This window comes from Brassica napus, chromosome C4 (genome assembly GCF_020379485.1).
Source record: "Brassica napus cultivar Da-Ae chromosome C4, Da-Ae, whole genome shotgun sequence".
Taxonomy (NCBI): domain Eukaryota; kingdom Viridiplantae; phylum Streptophyta; class Magnoliopsida; order Brassicales; family Brassicaceae; genus Brassica; species Brassica napus.
In genome coordinates, this window is record NC_063447.1 from 46347674 (window position 1) to 46367252 (window position 19579).

The following is a 19579-nucleotide window of genomic DNA, read 5'->3' on the forward strand; positions in this document are numbered from 1 at the left end:
ATTAACAATGTTTTCGCTGACTTACCAATTTAGCACGCCGTCAACAAATTTAACAGAAATATTTGACGTCGTTTATTGTTGGCGTTAAGTGAAACGACGTCGTTTTCAAATGATGTAAAACGACGTCGTTTTACATGATTTGAAATTAAAAATATGTAGAACTCTGGATTCGAATCCAGGTTGGTTAGTCAAATGGCAATGTATTTTACCACTAGACTACTGGCACTTTCAATATACTTATTAACATGTTTACTTTTATTTGGTACATATTAAATATAAAAAATTCTCTAAAAACTTAATAAGAACTTTAAAATTCCAAAAAAAATTAAAGAACTAAAGAAGAGTTTTATAAAATTAATTTAGAAATTAAAACTAAAAATAAAATTTTATTTTTCTTTTTAAAAAATAAAAACTCTTCCAAAATTTTCTAAAAACTTAAAAAGATCTTTAAAATTCCAAAAAATTGAAAAAATAAAGAAATTTTTTATAAAATTAATTTTGAAATTAAAATAGAAAATAAAATTTTATTTTTTCTTTTCAATTCGTGAAAAGTTCGTGTTTTTTTTTGAAAAGAAAAAATAAAATTTTATTTTCTATTTTAATTTCAAAATTAATTTTATAAAACAAATTCTATTTTAATTTCAAAATTAATTTTATAAAAAATTTGGGGTATCGAACTTATGATTATGAGCTTGTTAAAATTAATTTTGAAATTAAAATAGAAAATAAAATTTTATTTTTCTTTTCAATTCGTGAAAAGTTCGTGTTTTTTTGAAAAGAAAAAATAAAATTTTATTTTCTATTTTAATTTCAAAATTAATTTTATAAAAAATTTCTATTTTAATTTCAAAATTAATTTTATAAAAAATTTCTTTATTTTTTCATTTTTTTGGAATTTTAAAGATCTTTTTAAGTTTTTCGAAAATTTTGGAAGAGTTTTTATTTTTTAAAAAGAAAAATAAAATTTTATTTTTAATTTTTATGCTCTAAATTAATTTTATAAAAATCTTCTTTATTTTTTTAATTTTTTTTGGAATTTTAGAGATCTTATTAAGTTTTTAGAGAATTTTTTATATTTAATATGTACCAAATAAAAGTAAACATGTTAGTAAGTACATTGAAAGTGCAAGTAGCCTAGTGGAAAAATACATTGCCATTTGACCAACCAACTTGGGTTCAAATCCACGGGTCTACATATTTTTAATTTCAAATCATGTAAATCATTTGAAAACGACGTCGTTTCACTTAACGCCAACAATAAACGATGTCAAATATTTCTGTTAAATTTGTTGACGGCGTGCTAAATTGGCAAGTCAGTGAAAACATTGTTAATTAATTCTAAAGTCAATGAAAGTTTGGTGTTTTTTTGGTCAGCCCAAAAGTTTATGTTTCTTTTTGCAATTCGTGCAAGGTTGAGGTTTTTTTTGGCCGAATTCTCTATATCTATTCCCAAAAAGTGAATAAATTATTTTCCGCGTGGATAAGATTTATTCTTTATTTTATACTCCCTCCGTTTCTAATTGTAAATAGTTTTGCATAAAAACACAAATATTTAAAAAGCTGTAATTTGAAAAAAATATATCATTTAATCAATTAATTCAACCAATTATAAAAAACCTAACATTATTTCATTGGTCACACGGTATCCAATAAATGAAAAGATGTATTGAAATATATAAACTACTTATATTGTGAAACAAACTCTTTTTGCTAGAACTACTTACATTTGGAAACAGATGGAGTATAAGCCATATGGTATATAAGAAACCCCTTTGTACTTAAATGAATAATGAGTATGATTATGTAAAGTCAGAAATAGATAATCCATCTTAGGACTATGCAAATAAACCGAACCCGAAAACTCGATCCGAACCCGGCATAAGTACCGAATGGATCTTGTTTTATGGTATTTCGGGTTATGGGTATTATCCGATCCAAACCCGAACCTAAATGGATACCCGATAGAATCCGAAACATTCAAAATTTCCAAAAAGAACTTGTACCAAACATGATCTCAATTCCTAATATGTGTTCAAAATATATTGAACATTTAAAATAGTTATCTATTATATGAAGATTGGTGGTTGAAGATGGCGGTTGAAGGTTGAAGTTTTTAGATTTTGGTTTTGTTTTCATTGAATAATGTTTTTCATTTCATGAGAACTTGGTTTTCGTTTTATGCTTTCATTTATTTGATTTTCTTTTGATCAATAACTATGTTTACCTTTCACTTGATTTTGAATGATCACATTTGATGTTCCTTTTTTTTGAACCGATTTTATTTATATTTTGATTACAAAATAGGTACAAATCAAGTATTTTAAAACCGAAGAACTGATTATACTTACTTTTTGATTACAAAGTAGATATAAATCAGGTAAATTTAAACCGAAGAACCGATTGAGACCCGAACCCGAAAGTACATCGAGTTGTACCGGTTCTTTGAAGATTTACTAACCCCAACCCGAACTCGATAGAACCCGAACCGGTCTTGAACCGAATTTTCATGTAACCCGAATGGGGCTGATTTTGATAAACCCGATTGGACTAAACCGAAACCCGATTGGGATCCCGAATACCCATGCCTAATCCATCTATTTAAGCAGTCTCTACGTGAAATGAATGTTATAGTTGCAACGGTCATTGACTCATTGCTATTATGCAAGGCCCGAGTCTATGGATCTGGGTCCTAGAACTAGAAGATCTGCTTTCTACTTTTTGGTTCTGTTCTTCCTTGAAACGTTCAACGGTCAAATTTTTCCACTTGCTAAGAGCCTAAGACCAAAACAGCTTGCAAATTAAGACCTAATAAACTTCTGCTCATTCTATTCACTCGTAAAACTTTGACCCACCACTTGCAAAAAAATAGTATAAATATGATTTTCATTATTTTATAAAACCCTCAGAAAACTATAATCTCCCAAATCAATCTTGGTTTTGTTGAGATTGCTTCACATAAGATGGGTTTTACATGGGGAATGAGACTACGTGGAGCTAGCAAGAAGAAGATAGCTCCGGTAATGAGTTGGTCGGAATCGACATCGGAGCCGGATATAACGATTCCGCCGGAGTTTCAATGCCCGATCTCAATCGATCTCATGAAAGATCCGGTGATAATCTCCACAGGCATTACCTACGACCGCACAAGCATCGAAAAATGGATCGATTCAGGGAACAACACGTGTCCTGTCACGAACACAGTCTTGACCACTTTCGATCAGATCCCGAACCACACGATTCGCAAGATGATCCAAGGATGGTGCGTGGAGATAGGATCGTCGTTGATTGAGCGGATCCCAACGCCACGTGTCCCTTTGATGCCGTGTGAGGTCTACGAGATCTGTAGAAAGTTATCCTCTGCTACGCGGCGTGGGGATTACGAGAAATGCGAGGAGATTATTTGGAGGATTAAGAAGTTGGAAAAAGAAAGCGAGAAAAATAGAAATTGTATTATTGAAAACGGCGTCGCATTGGTTTTGTGTGATTGTTTCGAGAAGTTCTCGGCAGACGAGAAATCAACGTCCATCTTGGGAAAGATTTTATCTCTGCTGACGTGGATGGTTCCTATTGGGTGGGAGGGTTTAACGACACTGGCGTCTGCGTCGTCGTTTCGTTGCATCGCGGGTTTCTTGAGGAGCAAGGACGATACCGTTCGTGAAAACGCTGCGTTTTTGTTGAAGGAGATCCTATCGTTGGAAGAAACGCAAGTTCACGCGTTTGCGGAGGAGAACGGAGTCGCGGCAGCGTTTCTTAAACTTATTCGCGATTCCGTTTCGTCTAGCTCAACGAGATCTTCCTTGACAGCGGTTTCTCAAATGGTCTTGGCAAAGCCCGAGATCGCGTCTGAGTTTCTCGAAATCGGTCTTGTGAATCAAACGGTGGAGATGATCATTGATGGTGAGAATAGCGTTTGCGAGAAAGCGTTGGCGGTTCTAGACGCGGTTTGCGAAACCAGCGAAGGGATAGAGGAAGTGAGGAAAAACGCGTTGGTGATGCCGCTTTTGGTGAAGAAGATTCTTAAGGTCTCTGAACAAGGGACGTGGAGCTCAGTGTCTGCGATTTTGAAGCTGTGTAAAGCAGGGAACGCGTCCACGGTTGAAGAAGCGGTGCGTTTGGGAGCGTTTCAGAAGATGTTTTTGGTGTTACAGGTTCGGTATGGAGAAGAGACCAAGGAGAAAGCGACGGAGTTGTTGAAGATGATGAACACACAGATGAAACTGATGAGCGATGATGTTGATTCTTCAATGGAGTTTAAGTATCTCAAGAAGCCATTTTGAAGTAGATAAATTGTATAAAGACAACCACATTCTTTGCAAATCACAGATATGATCATTATGAAAATGAAGCAAATGATCAATGAGAATTTATATAAAATCTAAATAATGTTTAAAAAAGCCTAAATGAATGGGAAGAGACTTGGACAACAAGAATAACAATTAATTTTATATAAAATTCAAATGGATGAATTTGTGAAATAACCATTATAGAAAAAAAATTAAGAATATAATCATCTCTTGGTAATTGTGTCAATTGATTACATAAGTGGACATTTTTTCCTTTCCAGCCAGCGCGTGAGCATGAACACAACAAACCAGATAAGAAAGACTATTCTATTTCTGATGTGTATATAGAATAGATAAGCAATGTCCACACAAAATGTAGTGAAGAGAGAGGGAAAGAGGAAGGGATGGAGGGGGAGAGACAGAAGGAGAAAGGGGGGAGAGAGAGAGGGAGGGAAGGAGGAATCTATACTATATGTTTATGATAGTATAGATTTAAAATCCTGTTAATGGAATATTTTATAAAATTTATAAAATATAAATTTGTTTTGAAAGTTTCGAAACATTTTATGTGTAGAAAAAATCTATGTTTTCAATATGTAAAATACAAAGTTTAATAAGTATTGAGTATGAGTTGAAATCAATTAAAAACAGAAGGGGAAAACATATTTGTAAGACAAAGAAAAAGAAAAAAAAAAGAAAAAAATGTTCAAGCAAATGTAGTAAGGGTAATATGTCAATTATTACACAAATATCATAGTTTAAGAGTTGTTATGTGTAGAAAATTGATTTTGGTGTTTGTTATGTTATGTGTTCAAATTTTCCAATCAAAATAATGGTTTAAAAAGAAGTATTGTTGCCAAATTTTATCTTTCATACAAATTAGGATTCAACTTATAACTATACAAATTTTGAACGAGGAATCGTTGGTACTGATTAGCTTCAAGTGTGATAATTTGAGTTAATGTGATGGATAAGCTATCCATAAGAATTAGGTTATGTTTTCTTCTAATGTATTTGTAGGTGAATGTTTCCACTTCCACTTTCACTAAATGAAATTATAAATATAAGTTCCTTTGGAATCATTGTGTACGATTTGATTCAGAAGTTGCTGGTGTAGGATAAGACAGACCGTGCATCGAATGCCAAAGTAGCATACATTGCTCCACCTGCAGATTTCAACTACGACTGCAAACACCTTGGGACTGAGTCTTATATGTGTAATGCTTGTGGGTTGATGGGAGATAGAAGCCCTTCTATGTGTGTTCAATGAGAATTCATGATCCATCAAGGCTGTATTGGCCTTCCTCATGTTATTAACATCAATCGCCATGATCACCGTGTTTCTCGTACGTCGGTTATTGGTGTTGTTAATTCTGTGTGTGGAGTTTGTCGCAAGAAGGTGGACTAGACTTGTGGTGGGTTTTCCTGTCGGAGGTGTCCTGGCTATGTCGTTCAGGCAGCTGCTCTTGATCTTGGTTCATTCAACAGTCTGCTAAATTCGTCTACTTGATGGTAGCAAGCAAATGTATAATATAGTCTACTTGATGGGAGCAAATGTATAATACGATGCAAATGTTTTCTTACATCATACTTGGATGCTTATCTTGTTTTTTTCTTTTTTCTGTGATGAATAAGCACAGTATTCGAGAAAAGCATTCTGATATGTCCCTAAATCCAAAAACAAAAAGCTTTGATCTCCGTTAACCGAACAAACTATACCAACATTCATACGAAGAATATCGCCCTCCGGCTCCGCTAGGACGGTCATAAGGACTCGGTTCTTCCCTCATTATGTACGGGATCATAGCTCCACACCAAGGGGCAGACCCAGGTCGAAGAAAGGTGTGGCATGGGCCCCACACCTTTTTTTATTTTTCCTAGGGAAATTTAACCAAAATTTATTTACATACCCTTAGTTTATATATCTATTTCAATATGTGCTCCATACTAAATATCACTCTAGATCCGCCCCTGGACCACACCTATCACTTTCACTTCTTACGTATCTGTCCCTGTCATAGCCTCTCTTTCCTACCATATTCATCCTTATGACGATGATTGTAAGAAACCGGTTAATATCTAATAAAAATTTGGGTTTAATTCAGTTCCGTTAAAAATTTGGTAAGAACTCAGTTTTTTTTTTTGAATTTTCAGATAAATTAAAATATTCCAAATAAATAAATATTTTAGTAATTTAATTCTTTCGGGTAATTTGGATATTTTGAGTTTTCTAAGTTTTTGGTGAGCAAAAGAGGAGAGGAAACCATTTCCGTGATATTCACTTTATTTTTAAAAAAATTTAGCCCAAATTTGATGAAGTTTAAAAGTTTAATGTCATAGCTAAATTTTTCTTCTTTCTATTTTTATGATATATTTTTATTTATTTTTGAAACTTCTGTAGAATTAAATTATATTATCTATTTATTTAAGTTATTATTTATTGAGTAATTTTTATCATAATCAAATTATATTATATTCTTGCACTGAATTTTAATTGTTTTATTATATTTTGTGTCTCCGAACTGATTTTTTCTATAAAAAATTATTATGTATTAAATTTGGTTATGGTTTATATTTATTCCACCTTTACAAAACTTGAGTAGTGTCACCAAAAGTTAAATATCATAAACACATTTTCCATCATTTGTTTTTATTACATTTTTTATTTTTATTTTTGATGGTGTAGATCTGGGCGTTCAGGTTTTTGTTCGGATCCAGTTAATTTTCGTTAGCGTTTGCAGTTATAGTGATAAATAAATATAAAATATTTTTAAGAATATTTTAAAATTTAAATTAAAAGTTTAAAACTTATTATAAATAAAAATATATATACATTTAATATTTTAAATTAAGTTCACAAAAATATCATAATTTATTTTATAAAAACTTTAAACCAAGAATATTTATTATAATTTTTAAACATTAATTTATATATACATATATAATTATGCATATATATGTTAGTGAAAAAAGTTCTAATATAAATTTTGAAAATTATTGAAATGATAACTTTCCCTCTAAATTAAATTAAAATTATTGAATTTATAACTTTCCCTCTAAATTAAATTATAATTAAATAAACAAAATATTTTTTATTAATTATATTATATTAATAATTATAAAAATATCAACACATCATGACACTATAAAAATATCAAAACATAATATTATGATAAAATTTTAAATTATTAATATAATTTAATTAATAACAATATTATGTTTGGATATTTTTATAGTGTCAGGATGTGTTAATGTTGGTAATTTATTATTAAACCATGCAGTATCTCATAATTAATTTTTATAATCATTCCAGGGGATGATTGATAAGTACTGTGTCTTTTATTTTTTGGCTTTAGAATAATAACGGTAGATTTTATTGTTGTAGCTGTAAATAAATTATTTCCAGAGCACTAAATATAAATCTCTAGAAAAATTGATTTTCAAAACTATTTTGTTTCCTATTTTAGTTTTTATGGCTGTAGCTTTAAATTTTTTCTTAAATCATAATTGGTAAACTAATATGGATGTAAAAGAGAAATGAACCGTGGAAAGCACTCAGAGCGATAACCAATCACCCTTGTAAATACATCAATTTGTAACCGCTATACTAGTCGTATAAATTATTTAATAACATTAGAAACGCGTTCACTCATTTTCGCAAATTGCAACCGCATCCGTGACTGGTGCATCTCAACTAGTTATAGGCCCTAAACCAAATGAGACTTCTTTCCTATATATAATAATACAAAATAAAACACTTATCAAAGCTTTCCAAAGTCCAAGAGCACAGTTTCGTACAAGCAACCAACTTTGCATCTTGCAATTGACCCAAAAATGGAGAATCTACTGGGTCTTCTGAGAATTCATGTGAAGAGAGGTGTGAATCTTGCCATTAGAGATACCTCAAGCAGCGATCCTTACATCGTCTTTTCCTCAGGAAAACAGGTAAAAGAATCGATTTTTGTGTTTTGAGATTTGACAGCGGACTATTTGATTTTTTTTTATGTCAGATCTCCAACATAATACACCAAGAACTGAGATTTTAGATTTTAAATTAAAAATAGCTTAGTTAATATTAATGGTTTTTCAAAACTTTGTTAGTTTGTTTGATCAAGTCATATTTGGAGAGTTTTATCTAATTTGTACAAGGTCGTTGAATCTTGATTCAGTATATATGTATGAAGAGGGGCGTTGTCTTAACCTAATATAAAATAGAAAGGAAAACTGAAACCTGTGGTCATATCTTCTCTGCTAAAGCTTAGATATGTAATTTATTATTTTCTAACAAGTTTAACTGGAGAAGAAGACTTTATGATCATGTTCATGTTATTGTGGGTCCTTGTTATATATCTCTTACATAATCACCAAAAACTGAGATTTAAGGTTTTGAGTTCATCAGGGTTTAGTTATCAGTAATTGGGTTGATCCTAAATCTTGTTAGTTTGTTTGATCATGGCAGATTTGGAGAGTTTTATCTAAATTTTTGAAATTTCCTTCAATCTTGATTTAGTATATATGTATGGAGAGTGTTGGTGTCTTAATATAAATTAGAAAAGAAAATTGAAACCTGTGGTGATAACTTCTCTGCTAAAGCTGAGATATGTAATTGACATTTTTTCACAAAAGTTAAATTGGAGAAGAAGAATATGATCATGTTCATGTTTTAGTGGGTTCTTGTATTCGCACAAAAAAAACGTGGGTTCTTGTACAGATGATCTATTGAATTATGTAGGGAATATTGGTCCTTTTTTACACTAATGCCACCAACCTCTCCTCTTGTGTCAACATCAATACTCTGTCTCCAGCACTAAATAATTGAGATGATGATTTGTGATATTTTTCCTTTTCGAAAACATTCGATAGTTCTTGATTCTTGATAATCTCTAGTTTTAATGTTTTATTTATTTGATACAGAAGCTTAAAACCCGTGTAATCAAACATAGTATTAACCCAGAATGGAACGACGAGCTAACTCTTTCCGTTACAGATCCAAATCTCACTGTTAAACTTGTAAGTCATCCTTACGTTTTATTTTACCATGACCGTTAAAAGCTAGTTTTACTAGAGAAATGAAACAATTTTTTGTTATGTGCAGACGATTTACGACAAGGACTTGTTTTCGGCCGATGATAAGATGGGAGAAGCACAGTTTAGCATTGCTCCATATCTTGAAGCCATTAAACTACACCATAAACTTGAAGGAGGACTTCCCCACGGAACCATAATCATGAAGGTACAACCGACCAGACAAAACTGTTTGTCTGAAGAGAGTCATATTTTGTTGAACCAAGGCAAGCTTGTGCAGAATATATTCCTTAGACTCCAGCACGTGGAGTGTGGAGAGGTCGAGCTACAGCTCGAGTGGATTGATGTTACCGGTTCAAAGGGTTTTTAAGTCTATCCGATCCGATCCTTAGTTCCTTATGCATACATGGTTTAGAAATTAGAACTACGGCGTTGTTCAAAACTGGTCAGTGAAAGGATCTTAAACTGGTTATGTAATGAACTCTTTTGTGTTTTCTGTTATAATTTGAGTCCAGGAGCGTGCAAGTCCATGAGGAATAACTTAATGCAACTTTATCCGTAGCTTTCTAAAACATTAGTTCTGAAAAACAAAATATTAATATTTTAATTACATGATTAAGTTTTAATATAAATCAAATAATTTAATCATTGGACGAGGACAAGACATATGGATCGAGAGGTTCTAAAAAAATTTCAACCAAAAACTAGTTATCTTTCTTTCTTAATTTTTTTTTTAATTTTCTTTAAATATTAGATATTCATTAACATCTTTCTATTGGACTTGACTGGTTTTCTTGATACCACCCGCGTCCGCGAACGCAACTTTTACGGTTGTTGACGTTTTGCAACAATTAAACCTTTTAAATTCAAAAGCTGGTTCTAGCTAGCGTTTGTGGTTGTCAGCGGTTGCAAAAACATAATTTTTTTTTCTTTTTTTAAAAATAATATAAATACAATAAAAATAAAATTTTTAAATTGAAGTAATAGAAATACTAAAATATATCTTTTATATTTTAATTTATATTATAATTTTTTTAAAAAAATATCTTCTATAATTTTTTAAAATTATAATTTTATAAATATAATTTGTATATTTATTATAATATTATATTTTAATATTTTTATACTTATATAAAATATAAATATTGTTAATTTATTATTTAACCGCTGTTGTATTTGGTGATTTACCAGTCATAAATATCTCTTAAAACCACTTAAAACCGCAACCATCCGCATCTGCAAACTCCCGCAACCGCTACAGCTGTGGTTACACCAGTCAGACCCTAAATATAACATTTCGATCTCTACATGATATGGGGGTCTTAAAACAAGAAGGTGTAAAAAAGAATCTATTGGTTTATTGTGTGATAAATCAAATTTATACGTTTATATTGACTATGTTTTTAATATTTTTTAACAATTTAACTATTCAACTAAATATCTAAATATTTAAAATAAATTAACTGAAAAGATATTCATACTTATTTTTCTTATTCCGATCTAATAAATTTTAATATCTCTTTTTATGAAAAATATAAATATACAGTTTTTAAAAGTACTAATACTTTGTAAATATATAAATAATTTTTTAATTATTGTTAAATAGCAAATATATACTTGTGTCTTGGGGAAGTAGTTGGTAACGCTGTGTTTGTTTTTGAGTGTTAATTGTGTCGTTTAATTGAGTCAAAGTTAGTCGGGAACTATGACATTTTCTTGGAACTAATCGTCTAATTGACGCTTTAGTGACCATTTTTTCAGTTATTGATTGAAGACAATACAACTCAATGGTTAAAAGGATAAACATTATAAGAAAAATGTAAACCAGACACTCAATGGTTATCCCCATTAGTATTTGTATCTCATGGAAGCATGTCCAATAAACTCAATCAATAGAAAAATAAAATGATATCATGTAAAGTAGGGATAAATAAACTAAATGAGGTGAGAAAAAGAGAAGAAATAAACCAAAGTAAGAATATTGTGTGATCAGAAACCTGAATGGGTAAGAGTCCATGTCTCTTGTGATCGATTTTCCTTCGATGAGACTGCACTTTAAACTCTTTAAATAAAGTCAATAGTGGTGAATTTAGATATCTCTTATGAACTGTGGGCTGAAATGGTTAGGTTGTTAAGTAGAGATCGAATACATGGAAATACCTTCTAAGGTTGGTACTAGTTGATGTGGCTTACACTGATTGAGGTAAAAATGTTGTTCAGAATATATGTGAGTGTCATTTTTTCAAACTTCTTTTACCTGTTTAGTCTCATGTTTTGCTTGAGGATAAGCAAAAACTAAGTTTGGGGAGTTGATATATAATATTTTAGTGGATCAGAGTCTTTTTGGTATTTTCAAGTAGCTTTGGGTCATTACAGGTTCATGTAAGTTGTGGACAAAATTGAAATTTTTGAAGCACTTTGGACCATGAAGGAGAGTTGCAGCTGAAAAGAACAAGTCGAGATTGCATCTTTGGAGTTGGTGTTGGTCAACACCACACATTTGTGTCGGTGAACACCCATCATAGACAACAGTTCTCTACGAGTTTTTAACAAGTTAAAAAAATTTAAGACTGATCAAAAGTTTATGCTTATTTGCAAATAAGTTATTTTGTGTTTTAGACATATTTAGTTTTTTTTTTAAGAGTTATTGTATGAGAATTCATACTGGGTGAGAGATTTCTTAATGTTTTTTAGAGACAAATCAAAATTCACAAAGAGAAGATTTCGAACTTCTTTATTTATTTATTTTTAATGCAATTTATTCAAGTAATGATTTATGTTTCATTGAATATGTCTGAGTAGTCTATTTGTTAGATTTAGAGTTTTTCAATGCTTAAGGATGAATTATTCTAATCTTCTATTCTTCATCTAGATTGAACCTAATGCTAGTTGTGGATTGACAACCTAAAATTTAGATTTTAGGATAATTGGTAGATATAAAAGTGTTATTGATTTCCTGATTTAATATTAGAAGAGGAAAATACTTATCTGCAAAGAAATTTGGTTTATGGATTTTGTGAACTTATCAAACATGTATTTAATGCTTGTCTTAACTGTTAAATTTGAAAAACATTACAATTCTAGGATCTAGACATATATAATTTCTGCAACGAAAGTTGATTAATTTAAATATTGTGATTTGAGTTCAAAATTGTTCTTCATAAACTCTTAGCAAATTGTTTGATCTGCAATTCTGATTTACATGAGAATATCCTTAAGTCTAGCGTTTTTCCTAATCTAACTTACAACCATTTTTATTTCTCTTTTATTTGTATAACATTCTTCTTTGTTTAACTTAATTCAAAAATTGATATTTATTGAGTGATTTTGAGTCTCAGTGGATTTGACCCTACATACTACTATTGCACCTATAAATTTTTAAAGTAGCTCAGACTATATTTGAGCATATCACAATCGTATCTAGTATAGCCCTGTTCGTTTGGTTGCCGCAGGTTTCGGCGTCAGCGGCAGCGTCAGCGGCGGCGGCAGCGTCAATGAGGACAGTTGTTGTTCGTTTCGCAGACGCTGACGCTGCCGCTGACGCTGCCGCTGACGCTGCCGCATACTATATCGCGACCGCAAGTTTTATCGGCGTCAGCCGCAGGACGCGGCGTTCGGACGCGGCGTCAGATGCAGCTTCCTGCGTCAACGAAACGAACAAAAATTGACGCAGAATGTTGACGCTGCCGCTGCCGCCGGTACCTGCGGCAACCAAACGAACAGCCTTTATTACTAAACAAAAGAACATCCCAAACGTTACACAAATTGAACACAAACAACATCCTCAAACACATAAGAGTCACAGAACCGAAACACAATTAACATCTGGAGTTTTTACTATCAAACCAGCTTGAAATATGCTTGCAAATGTTTTTTTTTTCAATCTCAATTGTATTATTGACCTTAGTTGTACTAATTGTATCAGTTTTGTACTTGTTCCAATTCTATTAATTGTTTCAGTTGCTGTTATCTCAGTTGTCTCAAACAATTATATCAATTTTTAAGAAAGAGAAATGAACTCTTTTTTTCGAAATTGGATCCTACTAAATTTGAATGTTCTCGTTATTCAAAAATTATTCATTTAAATCATTGTATAACCGGGCAAAGGATATAATTGTCTCTTCATAATTTCATTTAGAATTGTGGAGGTTAATTGAGATTTTCTTTACCACCTATTTTGATCCAAAAAAATAAGATACCTAAAAGAACATAGATTGGTCTTGAAAGATAAGATACACACATTTTAACAACAAACGGTTCTTTTTCTTCTTAAAAGCTAAACAATTCCAATTTCCAAGGTAACTTGACAATCAATCGATGGAACTTTTTCCATTTCTCACCTTTCCGAACTAATACTTCTCTTGACGTTCTTTGACATCCTTAAGCTTCTCTATCTTCGCATTCTCGTTGTTAGACTTTAAGCTGGATACTTTTTGAGCACTGTCCATTTGATGTGACTTCAGCTTCATACCGAATCCGAGTTTCTTAGAAACGTTTTCCCACGTTTTGCTGCCGCTTCCAAAAGCACCACCACCCTTTGTTGTCTTATCGAGTTTCTCTATCTCCTGTCTCATTTTTGAACATTCTTTCTCTAACTCGCAAACCCGCATTCTCATTTTGTCCATTCCAACTTTCAGGTCTTGATTCTCTCGTACTGCGGTTTCCCATCCTCCTTTGGTTGATTCTCCTGAAAATCCGTCGCTTCCTAACTTTCTTGACCGGCCAACGAGGCTGCCTAAAACCGGGAGGTATTCAGCAACAGAGGCCTTGAGCTGAAGCTGCTCAATGAAGAGCACTTGGACTATTATTCTTAGAGGCAACCTCTCGTTCTGTGCTGCGTGTGTGCAAGCTTCCGTAGAGAGCTTTTGGCAGTCTAACAACCTACAAAGATCCTCTCTTTCTTTTTCCGCTAACCACGGATGATGCTACAATTCATCAAAAGATGAAAAACAATTAATATGCCTCTATTGAAAAAATAAAAGTCACCTTAGCAAAATTGGAACAATACAGAGAAGATTACCCATGTGAAATGATGACACGCTCTAATCAAGATTTGGTATGTTTTCATTTAAAAAAAAAAAATTGTTTAGTCCTACCTTTAGGTAAATGTCTATTGCACGATAGAGCCCGTCATCTAAGAGTCTGGCGTAATCAGGAACCGAAGCGGCTAAAGCTTGGAACTTTGGAAGCTTGAGATTGGCATCAGGAGCCACTTCAGCAAGATACCCATCTATCAGCTTCGCAACAGCTGTCATTGACTGTGAGGATTCGTTTAAATTCCCGTCATCTACTGAAGAACACGAGGAGCTAGCCCCTACGGGCATAGTATGATCCCAACTAAGAAAGTGGTCCAGGATCCTTTGCACAGAGTCAACGTCATATAAAGTCTCAACAGTATGAGAAAAGCTAGGCATTACAAGATCTTCCAACGTCGCCTGGTCAAGCTGCCTCCCTATCCGCTTCTCCAGATTCTCTATGCAACTCGGACTAGCTTTCAGAATCTTGGCGATTATAAGCATGTCTACGAAAAACTTGGTCGGAAGTAAACCTTTTTGCATACAGGGAAGATCAAGCTCCTGAATCTCTTCAAGCAAGTGTTTCTGCTCTTCTTCAGACAATACACTCCCCGTGCTCAAAGGTGTGATGGAAGAACTACCACTGTGACGTCGTCGTTTTAAGACAGGCAAGTATTTTCTGGTGTAATAGGTTAGGGAACCGGCGACGATTTCTTCTCTTATTCCTCGGGAATCCATGAGTGTGATAAGTCTCTTAAAAAGAGCAAAACTAACCATCGATGCGTCCTCGTACCACCAATCTGAACTAGTGTCTTCACGTCTAGCCCCTGTGCTTATCCCGTTCCATAAAACGCTGCCACCTGGACTCTGCATGGGCCCACCATACTCCACGAACGAGTTTGGATCTGCCAATGCTCTCATGGCTAATGATTCGATGCATTTCTTGGTAATGTTGAATTCATCAGCGTACTTGAGGACCTCATCGCAGCATTGAAGGGCTTTTATTGAATATTTCCAGCTTTTGAAGACGACTTGATTGAAAAACTTTCCGGTTTGGGAAATTAGGTTTCCTTCCCCATACTCCTCTGTCATTTCGAGATGCTTAGCAGCGCATCTGAGGCATACAACGTTGGAGGCAGTGAGTTCGAGCTTCACACCATAGCAGAACTTGGCGACCAGCTCAAAAGTTTTGTCTCCGCCAGGAAAATCAGAAATCTGAATGAGACATTTGTCATCACCTTCTTTAGACGCCTCTGCAATCCTTCTTTCCATGACTCCACTTCTTGAGAGCAAGGGAAACTACACAATAAAAACAACTATAAGAAATTGTAAATAACAACATCATTCTTTCTCAGAGAGGAGGCTTTAATAAAATAATAATGTAAGATATTAGATATAGGTCTGAGAAATTATAGTGATTTACTCATCAACTTCTTATAGTCAAGATATTAGTGTGTTTAGGTGTTATGCTCTCTACACCAAAAAAATGAAAGAAACATCTTTTTTAAAACGAGCATGATAAGAAGAGACTTGGTTCCTTAGAAAAATTACGTATGTGAAAAGATTCTAAAATACCTGCAAATCAAACCCTAAAAGCCATAATCATTCCAGATAAAGGTAATATATCACTGTACTTCAACAAGAGAGATTTGTTTTGGTCGAGTCAAATTTACCTTGTGGAGATGGAAAGACACCTCTCCAACTTCAATGATGATATCAGTTGGAAGTCCACTTGTGCGAAACCTGCAATAATTGGAAAAAACCCGAAGAATACAAAAGTAGACGTCATTCCAAGTCTGAGCCATTAGAAGGAGAAAATCAAGAAGACGCAAAAACACACTATAAAGTGAATATACCAATCCTGGCCTTGTCTTTTGAATGAATCTGATTTTGATCCCAGCTTCATGCATGCCATACTTCCTGTCAACATAATTCAACAAAGAAATAAGCTATCCAAAACCCTAAAACAAATCACTCCACAAAAATCAAAACCCTAAAGCTTGTGAGAAATATTGGCTAATAAGAGCACTAGAGTATAATGCAGGCATGAATAGCAATTTTCAAGAATCAGCCACGAACAAGAGTGAAGAAATGCAATGCAAGACAGAAATTATCAAAACCTGTGCTAGAAATTAGAGATTATTTGATAGAATACCCCAAATTATGTTTGAATTTAAAATTACCCTCAAGTCTTTTATAAGTTTGAAATATAGCTTACATTTTATTTTAATGACATTTACATTCTCAACTATAAAAGAATGGAGCGTATAATTGATCTAAACCAAACGTATATCAGATGAAAATAACAATAAAAATAAAATGTTTAGATTTTACATCAGCTTGGCCGTTAAGTCTTTATATTAAATGTTTAGATTTTTAAACCAAAATTTTCTGAATTCAATGTTTAGATTCTTAACCAAATGTTTTTGAACAAAAAAAAAAAGATTCTTAACCAAATGTATGTTTTTCATCTTTTCTGCACAAAACATATTTAAATTCAGTCTTTACGAAACTCAATGATCACCAATCTAAACTTTTCGATAGGACGATATCATGTAGATGGTTCTATCGAGGATTGAATCCTCGAATTAAAGAAGTCCATAACAAGTAACAACGAAATGATCCAGTGTTTGGCCTTAACAACCAAACTAAATCAATAAAGGTTGTCAATGACAACAAGTTATATAATAAGTCAGAGAGCTTCTTAATCTTGATTACATATATAGATCTAATTAAGAGCAACATTCAAGTCACCAAATCAATGTAAAAAGAAACAGATCAACGCAGAAAAACAAAATAATAAGATAACACAAGTCACCTCTTTCTTTCTGAATCAGCAATGTCAGCGTGCTCACAACGTTTTTTTGGAAGAGAAGAGGTGCATTTATAGTGTTTAATCAATAAAAAATAGTCAAAAAAAAACAAAATAAATTCACGGTTCATTTGCGATTGGCCCCCTTACATTTTTAAATCATAATTAAATCACCAGTACCAATCCATTTTACAACGGCTCGTTCTCTGTATTCTTTGTCAAAACTCGGTAAGACAACATAGGGAATGTGTTGGATCCTGTATTGATATCATGTAAAGAAAACTGGCAGTCTCCCAATCTCGGAGACGAATAAGGTTCTAAAGTATACCCAAGGCAGGTTAATAGATGTGCGGCACATGCCACCCATAATAGTATTAGAATTAGTAATAACAAATTCATAAAATCATTAAAACTTTTTGGTATGAGATGGCAAAAATCAAGCTGTGCACCCCTTATAATTCATGTTCCATGCCTACTGAACATCAAAAACTGAACATCAAAATAAACAAAAAGATGGTGGGAAGTTAATTAAGCTGTTGCTGTGATTACTTTAGCAAAGGTTTCCGGTGTCTTCTGCGACGCTGTAAAAAGTAGCGCACTTAGAATGGTCGCTGCCATTATTTTTGATAGGCAAAAACACTGCTGCCGGTGCTACTCTCTAGATGCGTGAACAAGAAAACAGTTATATTCAATGACGAACGTTCATTAGTCTTTCCATTGAAAGGGCAATAAAAGCTTCTCATATAGAGCAGATACTCGTCGTACAGTATACCTTCTGGATTTCAGATTACTGTGTCTCTCACATCACTGATAAATCTCCTCAAAGTCCTAATAGCTCTTTGGTCTACACATCAAGGATCTACTTTGATTAATGATCATTTATGTTGTATTATATTCATAATTTCACATATTCGAATCCTACAAATATAAACATGTTACATCACGTATTCCTTTGAATTTGCAACTGAAAAGGTAGAAGTAAGGCCCATCAGAACAATCTTAACAGTGAAGAAGTGAAAATGATCGACGTTGTTACACTTTTGCAATCACTAAAGTTTTGTGTCATCATGAGTCAAAACAAAACTTCAAAGGAAAGCAGTCTAAAATATAAATCGCCGTCACTAAACAGATACATTAATAGAACTTTCTAGATTCCTCTATACAAACACAATCCCTAAAATACGATCATCAAGCGCCGCCGTTGTTCATCATCAGCTTAAACTCCTCGAAGTTAACGCAACCGTCACCATCGGTATCAACTTTGCTAATCATCTTCCTGCAATCCTGAACCGAACACTTCTCCCCCAGATTCTTCATCACGGAGTGAAGCTCCTTCGCCGAGATCCGCCCGTTCCCATCCAGATCGTACAGCTCGAACGCTTCCTTCAGATCGTTTTTGCTGTTTCCTCCTCCTCCTTGGTTCACTCCGATCTGGAAAAGAGAGACGAACTCGTCCATGTCGATGAATCCGTTCCCGTCGAGATCGAACTGTTTCATCATCTTCACCGTTTCCTCCGGCGACGCGTTGGGGCTGAGCGCGCGGATCACTTCCTTGAGCTCGTCGACGGAGATTTTCCCGTCTCCGTTTTTGTCGAATCGCTGAAAGACTCGGCGGATATCGTCCATCGAGCCTAAACAGCTGCGAGCTCCGTTGCTCTTCGACATTTGCAACAGATTGAGAATCTGATAGTAACGAAAGCGTGTGGTGGAGAAGAAGACGATGGTGATGGTTTGTTATGATTTAAGGAATCTATAAATAAGGGAGATGAGGGAGTGACGTAATAACGCGTTTTTAAAACGCGTTAAGATTGCGTGAGCTGGGGAGTGAAGCAACTAGCCAAGCATATTTTTTCCTTAACTAAATGCATTAATTATTCTTGCCATTGTTAGAAGGGCAAATCTCCAAAATAGCACATTTCTAAGTTTATATCACAAAAATAGCACTCAAAAACTAAAATGACCAAAATAACACCTTTCTAAGTTTATCCTTTGAAAATTTTAATTTTTTTATTTTTCAAAATTTGAAATCTTATCCCCAAAACCTCATTTCTCAACTCTAAACCATAAACCTTAAACCCTAAACTCTAAACCCTAAACCTAAACCCTAAACTTTAAACCCTAAACTCTAAACCCTAAACCCTAAACCCTAAAATCTAAACCCTAAATCCTAAACCCTAAAATCTAAACCCTAAACCCTAAACTCTAAACCCTAAACCCTAAACCCTAAATCCTAAACCCCACCCTTTAACTCTAAACCCTAAGTTTGTGACTTTTGATAAAACAATTAAGTGCTATTTTTGTGACTTTTGACTTTGAGTGCTAGTTTGGAAACATAAACTTGATTTAGTGCTATTTTTGTCTTTTTCTCTGGTTAGAATTTAGATCATGACATTTCAAAATATTCCTTTTCTAAAATGCGTATGGATTAAATTATTATGTATGCC

At 33.4% G+C, this 19579-nt stretch overlaps 4 protein-coding genes and 1 non-coding gene across 5 annotated transcripts; 3 read left to right on the forward strand and 2 right to left on the reverse strand.

Moving 5' to 3' along the window:
• The first annotated feature begins 2053 nt into the window (after nt 1–2053).
• Nucleotides 2054–4345, forward strand: LOC106446341 (U-box domain-containing protein 21-like). Its single transcript, XM_048756231.1, has one exon. The coding sequence runs from the start codon at nt 2961–2963 to the stop codon at nt 4275–4277; it is 1317 nt and encodes a 438-aa protein (XP_048612188.1). The 5' UTR covers nt 2054–2960; the 3' UTR covers nt 4278–4345.
• Nucleotides 4346–7988: 3643 nt separating this feature from the next.
• Nucleotides 7989–9838, forward strand: LOC106376491 (protein C2-DOMAIN ABA-RELATED 1). Its single transcript, XM_013816582.3, has 3 exons — nt 7989–8228; nt 9198–9293; nt 9379–9838. Exons 1-3 carry the CDS (start codon nt 8118–8120, stop codon nt 9676–9678), a joined length of 507 nt encoding a protein of 168 aa, XP_013672036.1. The 5' UTR covers nt 7989–8117; the 3' UTR covers nt 9679–9838.
• Nucleotides 9839–10024: 186 nt separating this feature from the next.
• LOC106374805 (BTB/POZ domain-containing protein At1g30440-like) lies at nt 10025–18061 on the reverse strand. Its single transcript, XM_013814745.2, has 4 exons — nt 16180–18061; nt 15997–16066; nt 14405–15622; nt 10025–14233 (listed from the first exon to the last, which is right to left on the reverse strand). Exons 1-4 carry the CDS (start codon nt 16251–16253, stop codon nt 13658–13660), a joined length of 1938 nt encoding a protein of 645 aa, XP_013670199.1. The 5' UTR covers nt 16254–18061; the 3' UTR covers nt 10025–13657.
• LOC125586512 lies at nt 14277–14376 on the forward strand. Its single transcript, XR_007323043.1, has one exon. It is a non-coding gene; the product is annotated as a U6 spliceosomal RNA (small nuclear RNA).
• A 53-nt stretch (nt 18062–18114) lies between the features above and the next one.
• On the reverse strand, nt 18115–18895 carry LOC106376492 (calcium-binding protein CML24). Its single transcript, XM_013816583.3, has one exon. It carries the CDS (start codon nt 18798–18800, stop codon nt 18324–18326), a length of 477 nt encoding a protein of 158 aa, XP_013672037.1. The 5' UTR covers nt 18801–18895; the 3' UTR covers nt 18115–18323.
• Nucleotides 18896–19579: the final 684 nt, after the last annotated feature.

What these genes read in the sequence shown, in the direction of transcription:
- LOC106374805 (XM_013814745.2), bottom strand. Translation starts at nt 16,253, where the DNA reads ATGTTGACAGGAAGTATGGCATGCATGAAGCTGGGATCAAAATCAGAT. An exon ending in AAAAGACAAGGCCAGGATTG is followed by an intron (nt 16,067 to 16,179) that starts GTATATTCACTT and finishes CAATTATTGCAG; the next exon opens with GTTTCGCACAAGTGGACTTC. An exon ending in TGTCTTTCCATCTCCACAAG is followed by an intron (nt 15,623 to 15,996) that starts GTAAATTTGACT and finishes TTTATTGTGTAG; the next exon opens with TTTCCCTTGCTCTCAAGAAG.
- LOC106376491 (XM_013816582.3), top strand. Translation starts at nt 8,118, where the DNA reads ATGGAGAATCTACTGGGTCTTCTGAGAATTCATGTGAAGAGAGGTGTG. An exon ending in TCTTTTCCTCAGGAAAACAG is followed by an intron (nt 8,229 to 9,197) that starts GTAAAAGAATCG and finishes TATTTGATACAG; the next exon opens with AAGCTTAAAACCCGTGTAAT. An exon ending in CAAATCTCACTGTTAAACTT is followed by an intron (nt 9,294 to 9,378) that starts GTAAGTCATCCT and finishes TGTTATGTGCAG; the next exon opens with ACGATTTACGACAAGGACTT.
- LOC106446341 (XM_048756231.1), top strand. Translation starts at nt 2,961, where the DNA reads ATGGGTTTTACATGGGGAATGAGACTACGTGGAGCTAGCAAGAAGAAG.
- LOC106376492 (XM_013816583.3), bottom strand. Translation starts at nt 18,800, where the DNA reads ATGTCGAAGAGCAACGGAGCTCGCAGCTGTTTAGGCTCGATGGACGAT.